Source organism: Osmerus eperlanus, unplaced genomic scaffold (genome assembly GCF_963692335.1).
Source record: "Osmerus eperlanus unplaced genomic scaffold, fOsmEpe2.1 SCAFFOLD_786, whole genome shotgun sequence".
Lineage (NCBI taxonomy): Eukaryota > Metazoa > Chordata > Actinopteri > Osmeriformes > Osmeridae > Osmerus > Osmerus eperlanus.
Window position 1 is genome coordinate 1 of NW_026911293.1, and position 13286 is coordinate 13286.

Sequence of the window (13286 nt, forward strand, 5' to 3'; positions counted from 1 at the left end):
AGCCCTCCTGTTTGTGATACTGCCCTTAGGCTGGTCGTCCCCCTGGTCCAGGTCCGTCCGGGTCATCATCCCATCCTGGTGGACCAGGGCTCTGCAGCCTCAACACACCCCTGGAGGGTGCGGTTAACCCCGGCCACCCTTCCCCCCAACCTCCCCTCTTCTCTCACCCCCACCCCCCACCCAGCCCTCACATTTCCACCCACCCTTCCCCCACGACCTGCCACCCTGCCCCCACCCAGCCCTAACCCTGCCCGCCTCCCACCAGCCCCCCCCCCCCCCCAGAAGCAGAGATGGAGGGAGGGATGAGGATTGAAGAATTAGCGAGAGAGAGATGGAGGGATGGAGGGATGGGTGGAGGACGTGGATGTGAGGCTTCTCCTGCCGTGGCCCTAATGGCCCAAACGAGGCAGGGGGAGGGAGAGGGGAGGGATGGATGGAGAGCGTGAGGGCGGATGGGGCATCAGTGGTGTCGTGAATGAAGCTCGACACCATATGAGCTGGCAGCCTGTCATATCCAGACCAATCAAAAGGCGGCAGAGCCGGGCCTTTCAACGGGCCGACCTGCTCCTATTGGTCCCGATATCACGTTGTACCACAGCGGTTCACATCACAGATCAGCAGACCCAGTCAGTGGTGGAGACCAATACTGTCCCAGCACAGAACAGTGCACCAAGACACACACACACACACACAGACACACACGTACACACACACACACATAGACAGAGAGAGAGACACACACATTTTGTGCAGACACACAAACACACACACACATACACACACACAGAGTGATACACAAACACACAGAGACACACATAGAGAGAGAAACAGAGAGAGACACACAGACACACACACACACAGACACACACACAGCCACACACGCGCTGAGCAACACACATTCATCAACATACACACACAGACTGAGACGAACACACAGACATCAAAACACTTTTGAAATTACGATGTGGTGCTATCTCCAACATACTCTTCTTTGTCTCTCATTGGAATATTCATGCAGATTAAAGTCGGAGTACTAAAAATAGCTGACTATGATTATGTTGGCAGGGAGAGCATATTCTTTACGAAAATTAATTCTGTATTAGCAAAATGTGTTTGAAATTGAAAATTCAGCATACATCTATCTTGTCGCTTGTCTTCCAAATTCGATCTGACAAAGAAGCCCATTTCAGGGTCTCAGCTCAGCTCGCAGACATGTAACGTTTTGTTCTTGTTTGGTTCTCCATCGAAGATTGACTTCCGTATTCGGAAATGAGCAGTGACAAGTGAAAACGCGGCCAGCTGTTCGGACAGGAGACCACACAAGACGTATAACATGGATGCTCAACGTTCTCTACTGGTTCCTGTCACCAGCTGGCAGTCCTACTCCTCTTCCTCCTCTTCCTCCTCATCCTCCTTCTCCTCCTCCCCATCCTCTTCCTCCTCACCATCATCATCCTCTCCATCCTCCTCCCCATCCTCTTCCTCCTCACCATCCTCCTCCAGGCCCAGGATTGGCTTGTGACATCCTGGTGGAGCAGGGCTGTACAGCAGGCAGTGGATTTGTGTTTCTAAACAAGGTCCCAGGTGACTGTGGAGTTGACAAAGTTCAGGTCACCTTAACCCTCGGGGGGGGGGGGGGGGGGGGAGGGGGGGGGACATAGATGATGGTGGATGATGGAAACTCTTTCTCTCTCTCTCTTTTTCCCCTTTCTCTTTATCTCTCAACCCCCCCCCCCCCCCACTCCCTTTCACTTTCTATGTCTCTCTATCACCCCTCTCTCTATCTTCCAGTGCTATCGTTCAACACATGTTCAATCAAGATGGGTGAGAAACAGAGAAGTCAGGAGCTGATTTATGACCAGTGGAGGTTTGTGACTAGAACCCAGTACGAGGAGGCAAGGGGGTGGGCGTTGAACACAAAAACACGTCGACAAAAGGTAATCCTTTGGATCGTCGCTTTTTTTCTGTTTACCTTAAGGAAAACACAAAGGGGGGGGGGGGAGGGTGACGGTGTGTGAAAGAGGAGGACAACAATGTGGACGGAGTGCGTGTGGATGGAATATGCAGGAGAGCTGGAGGAAGACGGTGTCCATGTCTTCTTATTCTCCCAACAAAACAAGCGAGTCCACAGCAGCGGAGGAAACCCAGCGACACCCGATCCCCTCGCCCCGCCTCGCCCCTCCACCTCCCAGATCCGGTTACCCAGCAGGCCTTTCTGCCGGCCGCGGGACAAAAGCCGCGCGGACAAACTGACACCTCTCTTCCTCTCCGGGCGCTGGGCCACAAAAAAAAAAAAAGAGATGCACTTTTGTTTGCCGAGATTAAAACATGTTGCAATTTCTCCCTCTCTCCCTCTCTCCTCTCGCTTCTTCCCAGGTGGTAACCCTATCAGGCTGAAGGTGCCACTTTCACAAAACTACCTTTCTCTTCCTTTCACCCTTTCCCCGAACCTTTAAAAAAGGTTCTTTTTAAAAATGTGTTTACTATTGTTTTGGTTGGCATTGTGGTTTGTCTCGTGACGCCCCGATAGGGGGGTTAGTGCCCACTAGCTTGGCAAAGGCTGAATGAAAATCTGTTGCTGTATAGGAGATGCGGGTGTAAGGTGTTCTGACTGAGCGCGTGTACAAGCCTGATTGTTAATACGTGAAACAGAATAGCTCATTGGGACACCTACAATCACGGGCCTTCTCTTATTCACAAAATCCACGGTGTGAAACGTGAATCTCATAGTATTAGAGGAAGATTCGACCATTAAAAGATACCTTTTCTTTTCCTGTTTTGGAAGAATAGGCTCGGGTAGTACTGTAACTGAACATCACACCTCGGTGTATGACTCGGCATCAAATAGTTTGTGTGAGTTGGCAACACGCCGATCAGTGTTTTCCCACGGTGCATTGCGGGAGAAAAGGTCACCCGTCTCCACACTCCACCAACGCCGTGGCATCGATCGAGGTTCTCGGATTCACACGTCACCCGTGTTTCGGCTGAGGAGGTGCACAGCACTAAAAAAAGAATAATTGTCCAAGACACGGACGTGGTCCGTTGCAGCGTCTCTCTGATGCTCTGAAGGTCAGAGAGATCGCTTTGATCGAGAAATGCGTCCAATGAGCAGGTATGAATACGACAGCTGCATCGCACAAAAGCCAACGCTCTGAGACACATGAGAAAGTCCTTGTTGATCATCCCATTAGCTCTTCCTGGCCAAGGCGGCAGAGTTAGGCCCAGAATATGTCTCGATCCAGGCACCCATTCTCAAGTCGTTGGCCCTAAAGAGCTCCACCCATGCTTTTAGAAGTCAGGCCATAGATGTACCACAGCAAAGACAACTTGTGGACATACAGGGTGAAAGGTGACATCCATACATGACTGACCTTCAATAACCAATGCGGATCAATACAGTCACATAGAATCAATTAATTAGTATACTGAATGACAATGAATAATATAGTACAAATAATAATAAGGTAGTACCTGATCTACAGTTTGGGATGAACATATGCCTGTGCTAAACTCGTCCATTTGTTTATGCAGGCTCATCAATAGCAGGCCACTAAGGCAGCATTGATTGTATCAAGACAAACACAAATAGACATTCAACCATCTTTACAATAGCAGCAGCCCATTGTTGCAGGGTCCCTGGACGTGCGACTCTGCACGGGGGGTTTCTGTCAATCTGGCAACCGCAATGGGAGGCACCTCTGTCTCATCAGCACCAGGGAGCGAGCGAGAAGGATGGGGGGAGTGCGGACCACCCCACCTCTCCTTTCTCTCCCTCCCTTTCTTCCTCGACTCCCGTCTTTTCACAGCATACACGCTGCCCCCCCCCCCCCCCGTTACCTCAGGCTTAAAGGAGTGTGTGAGATTTCTCCGAAAATCCACACCGTCTCTCAGAGTGTGTGTGAGGAGGCCTGGGAGGCTGGTGAGATGTACCTAGCCGTCGACAGCCTCGGCCAGCCTCGGCCAGCAACCTTCCAGTCGCCCGAGAATCTCCTTCTCGAAAGGCAACACACCTCGCTGTATGCCATCGGGCAGGCCGCCGCACTCAAACTCAAACGCTCAAGGTTCCTCGTTGCACACTTAGAAAGAGCGGGCAGCCGGTTGATGGATTAAGTTTGGCAGTCTGGCAGCGGGCGCGATGGACGAGAGATTCTGTTCTGAATGGTTGCCTTTGTATTGCATTAACGGGGAAGCGGCAAACACCAGTCTAAACCTCCTTCCCTGAGTACAGTGGTGAACAGACCAGCACGAGTGTCACATTGGAGGCCTTTCACTGTCGTCCTACCTCAACAGACTTGCCCCCTCGGATCCATTCTCTGTTCCGACAAAGTGTGTGTGTTCACGTAGACGAGCGAAGCAGAGGTGCATTGAGGACACAGGTAAGCAACACTAATCCCCCTTCAGTAGGGCTGCATGTGTTGTCACAGCCCTGTGGGGCAGGGGTAGGGTGACACTGCTTTGAGGCTGCTGCTTCCAGTCATCCCTACAGACCCCCAAGCACCTTGTCGGTCTCTCAAGGCCTCCTGGTCCAGATTCCTCCAGACCGGTTCCTCTGGGTTGGAAAAGGTGCAAATGAAGTGGAAGAAGAAAAAGAAGTGAGAGAGGAAAAAGACTAGGAGGAAGAAGAAGACTAGGAGGTAGGGGAAGACTAGGAGGAAGAGGAAGAAGACTAGGAGGTAGGGAAGACTAGGAGGAAGAAAAAGACTAGGAGGAAGAAGAAGAAGACTAGGAGGAAGAAAAAGACTAGGAGGAAGAGGAAGAAGACTAGGAGGTAGGGAAGACTAGGAGGAAGAGGAAGAAGACTAGGAGGTAGGGGAAGAAGACTAGGAGGTAGGGGAAGACTAGGAGGAAGAAGACTAAGAGTTAGGGGGAAGACTAGGAGGAAGGGGAAGACTAGGAGGAAGAGGAAGAAGACTAAGAGTTAGGGGGAAGACTAGGAGGAAGGGGAAGACTAGGAGGAAGAGGAAGAAGACTAAGAGTTAGGGGGAAGACTAGGAGGAAGAGGAAGAAGGAGGAAGAAATAATGTAAAGGAAATATAGCCGTTGCTTATTGCAGAACTATCAGCACACATACGACAGATGCCAGCAGAGTTGAGCAGTTTATTCAGGTGGTTTCTGTGCTCTCTGTGAGTTGAGACACTGTGTTTGGCAAGGGCTCCTTTACATTATAGGGTGTGGCAGCGCAAGAGGCAGCAGCATCAGACAGGGTAACACCTTGTTTCGAGTCAATCTGTCAATGATCTTTAAATGCTCGATAAACTATCTACAAACGCTCAATTCCTTTCAAATGAATTTCCTTTATTGATCCAGAAAGAAATTCAAGTGTGCAAGTTATTACTTATGAGCTACATTGTGCACACTGTATATTGAACTACCTTGATTATTACTATCAACTAACCCTGACCGATTGTTGAAATTCATTAGAGCTGCAGTTGACTTTCTGTAGATTCTTAGAACGTCTACATGTGCTCTACGATGGATTGTCAACATGAAGTTCGACGGACACATTGTGTTCACATAAGCCCACTTCAAGTGATTACACACAGTACTACTCAACATAGTTATTTTACACATTTGTCGACAACACAGACACCCTAAACATCAGCAAGGCCACCCAATCCCAAGTCAGTAGTCCAAAAACAATTGTATTATATGCACTTCTTTTCTTCTTTTGTTTAACCAGAAAAGAATCATTTAAAAAAAGACCTGAAAATGTGCAATTAAGTCACCTGGGGCAGTTGGCACCAAGCTGAGTGTAAGGCTAGTTCTTCTCATTGTGACTGCAGCTAGCTAATGCTAACCTAGGCTATCCAGTTTAGTGATTTCCAACCCTGCTCCTGGAGTGCAACCTTCCTGTGGGTTCTCGCTCCCAACGCTAATCTAGCGCACCTGGTTCTAATAATTAGCTAGTTGACGTGCCAAATCAGGTTTGTTACAACTGGGAATGGAGCAAAGACATACAGGAAGGTAGCTCTTGCGGAACAGGGTAGGAGACCCCCTAATCTAATGTTTTACGCTTGCTAAGTAGCTACGCTAGGCTAGCAGCTAACCAAGTTAGCAGATACTTTAATGTTTACTCGCCTCTACGAGTCTTACAGAGATACGAGGTAGGCGACATTCGTAAACTTCATCGCTTAACATCACATAATGACAAACTGATATGACATACAGTACTGTTCAGAATGGTACATGAAAATGTTTCTTGCTAGCAGGTTCCTGGCTAACTATATCGTAGCTGCTGGCGAAGTATTATTGCTGGCTTGGCATACAAACAAGTGGCTCTGATGGATTTCCATTTGCCTAATGCCCACCCTTTTTTGCATCTTAAGTGGTAGAACCTATCCTGCCAACCACCAAATCAAGGACCGTACCATTAAACCCGGAGGGGGTTAGTGACTGGCAGCGGGGCGAGGGGTAGGGTTCGGTAGAGGGGAGGTTGTGTTCATTGCGGCTGCTCTTTCAGGTGTTCGCGGAGGGCGCCTGTTTCCGTGGCTCTCCAGACATGCAGGGCGGTGCCGGCCGACAGGACCAGGAAGAAGAGGAAGGCCGAGTGGTAGCCCACCCAGTCCACCACGCCCCCGGCCAGGGCACTGAACATCAGCTTCCCCAGGACCTCCAGGGTGGCCAGGAAACTGTAGTGGGTGGCCTGGAAAGGGGAGAATGGGGGGGGGGGGGGGGGTGAAGGGGGGGGGGAGGAGAGAGTTTGGGTAAGAAGGAGGAGAGGGAGGGGGGGGTGAGAGAGTGGTTTTGAGGGGAGTGAGGGATGCGAGAGAGAGAGGGAGAGGGGGAGAGAGAGAGAGAGTAGGAAGAGGGAGAGAGAGGAGGAAGAGGGAGAGAGAGGAGGAAGAAGGAGAGAGAGAGAGAGAGAGAGAGAGGAGGAAGGGGGATTAGGGTTATTCTGTGTCTCTTTAAGGTCAGAGTTATTTGTAGGATTCACTGTCATAAACACCAACAATCAGCCAAGACTAATTCTCCAACAGCTAAGGAGGGGCAGGAGCGTGTTGGGAAAAAGAGAAAAGATAGACAGAAGAAAAGAAGAGAAAGAGAAGAATGAAAAGAGAGAAAGGGGCAAGATCCGTGGATGGATGGAAGCAAGCTGGGTAGGGGTACATGATCCCTGCCTTCAGGCCTTCTGGAGGGACACAGGGAGAGAGAGAGAGAGAGAGAGAGAGAGAGAGAGAGAGAGAGAGGGCAGGAGAAGGAAAGAGAGAGGGAGGGAGAGAAGGTGGGAAAGAGAGAGGGAGGGAGAGGAGGTGGGAAAGAGAGGAACAGAGAGACAGAGAGCAGGAGAGAGAAGGAAAGCTAGCGAGAGAGAGAGTACAGAGGGAGAGAGTGAATGTGATACAGAGAGAAGTGGAGAGGGAGATGTACTGTAGGGAGAGGGTGAGAGAGGCAGGAAGTAATGGAGGAAGAGAGGAAAAGAGATACAGGTGAGACAGGTGAGAGAGGCGGAGATTACCTAACATCCCAGACTTAGCCCCGGTGCCTTGTTACAGTAAGAACAGAACTCAGTCTCTATGGACAACACAGCCCTGCCCATCTTCACACACACACACACGCACACGCACACACACACACACACACACACACAACAAACTCACACCACACATACACCATATACACGCCACACCTACACCCACACACACAACAGCCCCACCCATCTTCACACACACGACACCCTCACACACCTGCCCATCGTCACACGCACCTCACACACACGCCACAGCCTTGCTATCTTCACACACACCACACTCACGACACATACACACGACACCCCTGCACCTCATCACACACGCAACACACTCGCACCATATACCCACCACACACACCACAATCCCAGCTCGTTTTCACGCACATCTACCCACACACCACAGACAAGCAGGCAGACAGACGGACAGGCAGGCAGACAGACGGGCAGGCAGGCGGGCGGGCAGGCAGGCAGGCAGGCAGGCTGACAAGCTGTAACGACAGTCAGAATGCTGGCTGTGTGACTAAAGAGTTCCCACAAATCCCCAGAGTGTGTGTGTGTGAGAGAGAGAGCCACCTAGACCCCAGAACCAGGTCCAGCAGGGCAGGGCTAGGCTGCAGGGCCCGGCTAAGGGCCTGTGACCACGGCTAAGTGAAGTGTCTTTATTCCTGCTAACTTGTTTAAGGGATCTTATGGCTCTCTCCCGGGGACGCTGACAAGCACTCAGAGGATCGTCTTTCCGTCACCGGAGCCCACCTTCACAAATTCACAGGGAGGCAGCTACGCGGGGCGATATGTGTCATGAGAGCGCTCGAGATTTAACACCCCCCCCCCCCTCCCGTTACCCTCCCTCTCGTTGTCGCGAGTTATCGTTCGTTTGGTTTCGTTCGTGATTCGTCCTTTGCGGCGACGTGATGGGTGACGGCGAGAGGCCGCCCCCCCCCCCTGGACCCGACGAGCGATGCTGGGGGAGAGAGAGAGAGGACAAACCCGGGCCAGTGGGGGCCCGGTTCAGACCAGGACACAAAGACAGGTCGCACCTGTCACAGGAGGGGAGGGAGGGGAAGAGAGAGAAGGGGGGGAGTCACAGGGAGAGGACAGGGGCACGCTACAGACTCGGCTCTTTGTTAGCGAGCTTCGTTGGCAGCCAAGCAGTTCCTGTTTCTGTTGTTACGTAAGCGCCAAAGGCCAGGTGGGCCGGAGCGGAGAGAAGCTGGCATTCCCACGCCGGACGAGGCCCGTTGCGCGCGCGCGCGCGGGGGAGATCGAACCGAGCGCCTCTGGCGTGCGCGTACCTGGACGCTCTCCTCGGCTCTCTGGGTGCAGTGCATCATGGTGGTGAAGGTGAGCGTGGTGATCAGGCCGCCCAGGAAGTGCTGCACGCTCAGACTCAACACCGCCATCGCTGTGGAGCCAAACACACACACACACAGGCATGGGTCAGTCCCAGAGAACGACCCACCGGTGGACCTAGAGAGACCTCGACCTGCTACCCTCCCTTCCCATCTGAGGGGGAGACCTCCCTCCCCCTTTCCACCTCCAGCAGCCGTCCCCTCTACACCCCAGCCTGTCCCCTCTCTGGAGGGGTTCGGGTGGGGGCGGGGCTGCAGAGGCTGTGCAGAACCCAGGTTTCTCACAGATCCCGCACAACAGCTTCCTGCTCCCGTTGGTGCTAAATTATTCCCCTTTTTTGCAGAGATTTTGCAGAATAAGACTTCTGTCTGTATATGTGTGTGTGTGTGTGTGTGTGTGTGTGTGCGCGCGTGCGTTCGACAGCACCTACAGGAAGGGAGCGCAGGAGTGCGTCTGATTGTTATTGTGGGCGTCATGTAATATTGAACGTTTGCCGCACAATCGTTTCGGTCACATCTTGGTTCTTGGTTTGTGGAGACGGGAAGCATGCTCCAGAGACGCACGTTATTCCTCGCTGAGCCCGCTGTGTCTCTGTGTCTCTGCGGACGCCAGAGTCTCGACACAAGCTACCAGCGTGTCTAGTCTGTGCTGGGTCACATGAGCGGAGAAACCGTGTTTAGTCTTCTGGAGTTGGACGGGCCGAGGAGAGAGAGAGACAGAGGGAGGGGGACAAGAAAGACAGTCTGAGAGAGCGGGGAGACGAGAGAGTCCGAGAGAGAGAGAGTCCGAGAGAGAGGTGGAGAGAGAGGTGGGGACGAGAGAAGCAGTCAGAAAGAGAGGGGCGAGGGAGGGGGACAGAGAGAGAGAGAGTGAAAGAGAGACAGAGAGAGAGGGGGACATAGAGAGAGCTTCTCCCTGCCTCTACCTGACACGCCCAACCCCTCTCCCCCTCTGTGGGTGAGGGCTGTACAGTAAACAGTGCAGCGTGTACTGACACTCTCACACCATGTTTGGGTCGGGTCGGTCTCAACTGTCACCAGCGGTCGCGTTGCGGTCGCTGGACGGTCTCTCTCACCTTTCATGAGGGGGGAGGGTTCCAGGATGGTCAGCAGGGAGATCTGGAACACCATGCTGACCGTCCGCAACACAAACACACGCCGCATCAGGGAGCCGGTACTGGGGGGGGGGGGGGGGGAGGGTACACAACACAAACAGAAATACAAACGTAAACAAACTGTACACAATCTCAGACAACTGGACAGCAGGGTAATTGTCGGCATGGCCTGACTGACAAAGCTGATATTGAATCTGCCCTCAGCCACTCAGTCAAGCCGGAACGATTAGGAGGGGGCATTTTGTATAGAGCTCTCTTATATAAACTCTTATAGGTAAATTAATGTGTGTGTGTGTGTGGGGGGGACGGGACAACAGCATTCCATTTGGGGGGGGGGGGGGGGCATTGCCCGTCAATCCACACACTCACATACAGCCACTCTCCCTAGAGCTCAGTGTCTCTGTGGGTTGTCAGGCTCAAGGGCTAATCAATAACATAAGGAGATAGCCAGCATGGGAGATCATTAAGACCATCACCCCCCGCATACACACACACACACACGTGTGTGTGTACTGTACATGTGTGTCTCAGGGATAAACAAAAAGCTTATCCCTCCCTAGAGGCTGCTGTCAATCACCATTTGGAGTGATGTCACAGACACCACATACTGTACCTCTTGTTTCTATGGAGACAGCATGTATATAGTATATACTGTATCCCCTGTTGCTATGGAGACAGCACGTCGTGCTACAGACTGTAACTACATACATAGTGTATACTCGTATACCTGTTTATATGGAGACATCACATAGTATATACTGTACCCCATTTCCATGGAGAGACCACATTTCCGATACACACCTCCTGTCTCCATGGAAACACTACTGTACACACACCTCTAGATCACTGGGTCCAATGGATGCACAGTACACCTCGGGCCAACACCTCTCCTTTCTCCTCCTCCCTCCCTCCCTCTCTCCCCTCCTTTTTCACCTTTCCAACCGAAAGCCAATCCTCCCATCATTCACATGCTAAAGACATTCCTTCTCTTGTTCCCTCCTTCCTCGTCTTCTCAATGTCCCTCTTTCAGGGTTGGGTGGCGGGGGGGGGGGGGGGGGGGGGGGGTAGGAGGGGGGGGGGGGGGGGTGCTGACGGACTAACACCTCACACGGCCCTGGTCCAGCTCTGAGTCGCTGTCTGAGGTTGCATAGAGGGAGGGGGGAGAGGGGGTCAGGCAGGGGTCCGGTCCAAACAAGCTTTTAGAGCACCGTCGGACACTGGCAGGAGGAACACACACATAGGTGTGTGTGAGGGGGGGGGGGGGGGGGCGGGGTACGCATACGATTCTGTGTGTGTGGGGTGTGTGTGTATCAGATGAACCCACCTCGATGTGTGCGAAGATTGCAAGCCTGCCATGAGACCGGAAGAGTACCAGAGAGCACAAGATATGGCTAAACACTTTGGGGAAACAAACTCCTTCTAATAATGTCATGTTACAGTCAGAACGAGAGGCGGGCTTTGGAAAGACAGACAGACAGACAGACAGACATACAGACAGACATACAGACATACATAGAGACAGACATAGAGACAGACATAGAGACAGAAACCTTCAGACCGAGATTATAACAAAAACAGACTAACATTCGCTGCACGCATCGGTCCAAGTCAAAGACATCTGGGACAGATCCTGCTTTAACCCTTGTGTTATCTTCGGGTCATTCTGACCCATCAGTCATTGTGACCCACCGTCGTATTGCGACAACTTTACCGCATACAAAAACAAAGTGAAGCATTTTCTTTTAACCGTTGGGCTGTCTCAGACCCCCACATGGCAAAGGTTAAAAGAAAATTATTTGTATTTGTTTTTGTATTGGGTAAAATTGGGCAAACACAACGATGAGTTTGTTATGAACCTTTGGGTCATGTGACCCGAAGGCAGCACGAGGGTTAAGGTGCACCTGCTCGTGTTGGACACACGGTGTGAGGCGCAAAAAGAACAACAACCTTCTTGCTCTTTATGGCCTGCATTGCATCACACCAGCCACGGGGGGTTTACGTGTGTCTGTGGGTGTGCGCCTGTGGGTGTGCGCGTGTGGGCGTGCGCGTGGGTCTAATTGAAGTCCACACAGCCCTGTATGACAGGGGGAGGACCCCCCACTGGGTGAACTGTGTGGTGTGAGAGCAGCGGGTGGTAGAGAATCAACACACACACACGCACACACACACACACACACACACAGGTACACACACATACGCAGAACAACACAGGTACAAACGTAAACATACTCACACACACGCACACAAGTACACACATACACAGAACAACACAGGTGCAAACGTTAACACACACACACACACACTCAGTACCTGTATTGTGCGAGCAGCAGGCCGCCTAGAGAGGAGCCCAGGATGGAGAATCCCATGGCAACCACGCCGTTCCAGAACCCCAGCTCGCGTGCCGTCATGTGGTGGTCCAATAGGAACAGAGGAAACATGGTGACCGCTCCTTGCTCACCTGGCGGGGAGGGGGAGGAGGAGGGGTCAGAGGTCAGGTGGGTGAGAGGTCAAGGGTCAGGAGGGTGAGGGTTACGGGTGAGGGGTTAAGGGTTAGGAGAGTGGGTGGGTGGGTACTGGGTAGGTAGGTTGAGGTCGCCATAGGTTCATATCAAAACCTGTCAGGTGGAAAGGAAACCCAGGAAAACCCAAGATCTGACAAGCTCCGATCGAGCTAGCTAGCTGCAAACCAGATAGGCGACAACCTGAAGGATGCACCTGGGCCTTGTCGTTCTACTAAGAGAGATGTCTACACCTTGTCACTGGTGTTCGCAGGGTGGAGAGGAGATTAAGGCAGCGTTCAGGAACCCCGGAGACACAACGCCGCCGTCTGCCACCTCCAATCCCGGTCTCCGTCGCGAGCGCGGAGATGTTCTACCTGCTTCGCACGCAGACGGGCGGACAGACGGACAACTTTGTCGACGTGTGCGTCTGTCTCCCCGTCACGAGACGCGGCGCACCGCCTGCTGTTCCGGGAGACTGTCAATAATTGATGTGCGTGACAAGGTGATAACGATCCCAGGTAACTTTATCAAACGAGCGTCACGTCGGGTTCCGACAGACGCAAACAGAAAAAGAAACTTCCACCTCCCGTGAAACGAACCTAACAGCACTTTCGCTGTTTTGGGGAAGAAGGGAAAAAAATAGAAAAGTTTTTTTTTGTTTTTTTCAGACAATATTATTTCACCGCGTGGTGTCGAACGAGGGATAATGTTCCCTATGAACGGAGGTGTAAAATATTCAGAGCGTGCGCCATTATTAATGGAGAGTGACTTCAGAACGACAGCGAGACCGGTGCCGTGAGTGACAGCTGGGAGACTGCGCCGCTGCCGCACAGCCATGTCGCCGCGCACACAA

The 13286-nt window shown here is 52.2% G+C and overlaps 1 protein-coding gene across 1 annotated transcript; it reads right to left on the reverse strand.

Moving 5' to 3' along the window:
* Nucleotides 1-5083: 5083 nt before the first annotated feature.
* On the reverse strand, nucleotides 5084-12408 carry LOC134015853 (major facilitator superfamily domain-containing protein 3-like). The gene is made up of 4 exons (XM_062455366.1): nucleotides 12243-12408; nucleotides 9894-9994; nucleotides 8761-8870; nucleotides 5084-6643 (listed from the first exon to the last, which is right to left on the reverse strand). Exons 1-4 carry the CDS (start codon nucleotides 12368-12370, stop codon nucleotides 6440-6442), a joined length of 543 nt encoding a protein of 180 aa, XP_062311350.1. The 5' UTR covers nucleotides 12371-12408; the 3' UTR covers nucleotides 5084-6439.
* Nucleotides 12409-13286: the final 878 nt, after the last annotated feature.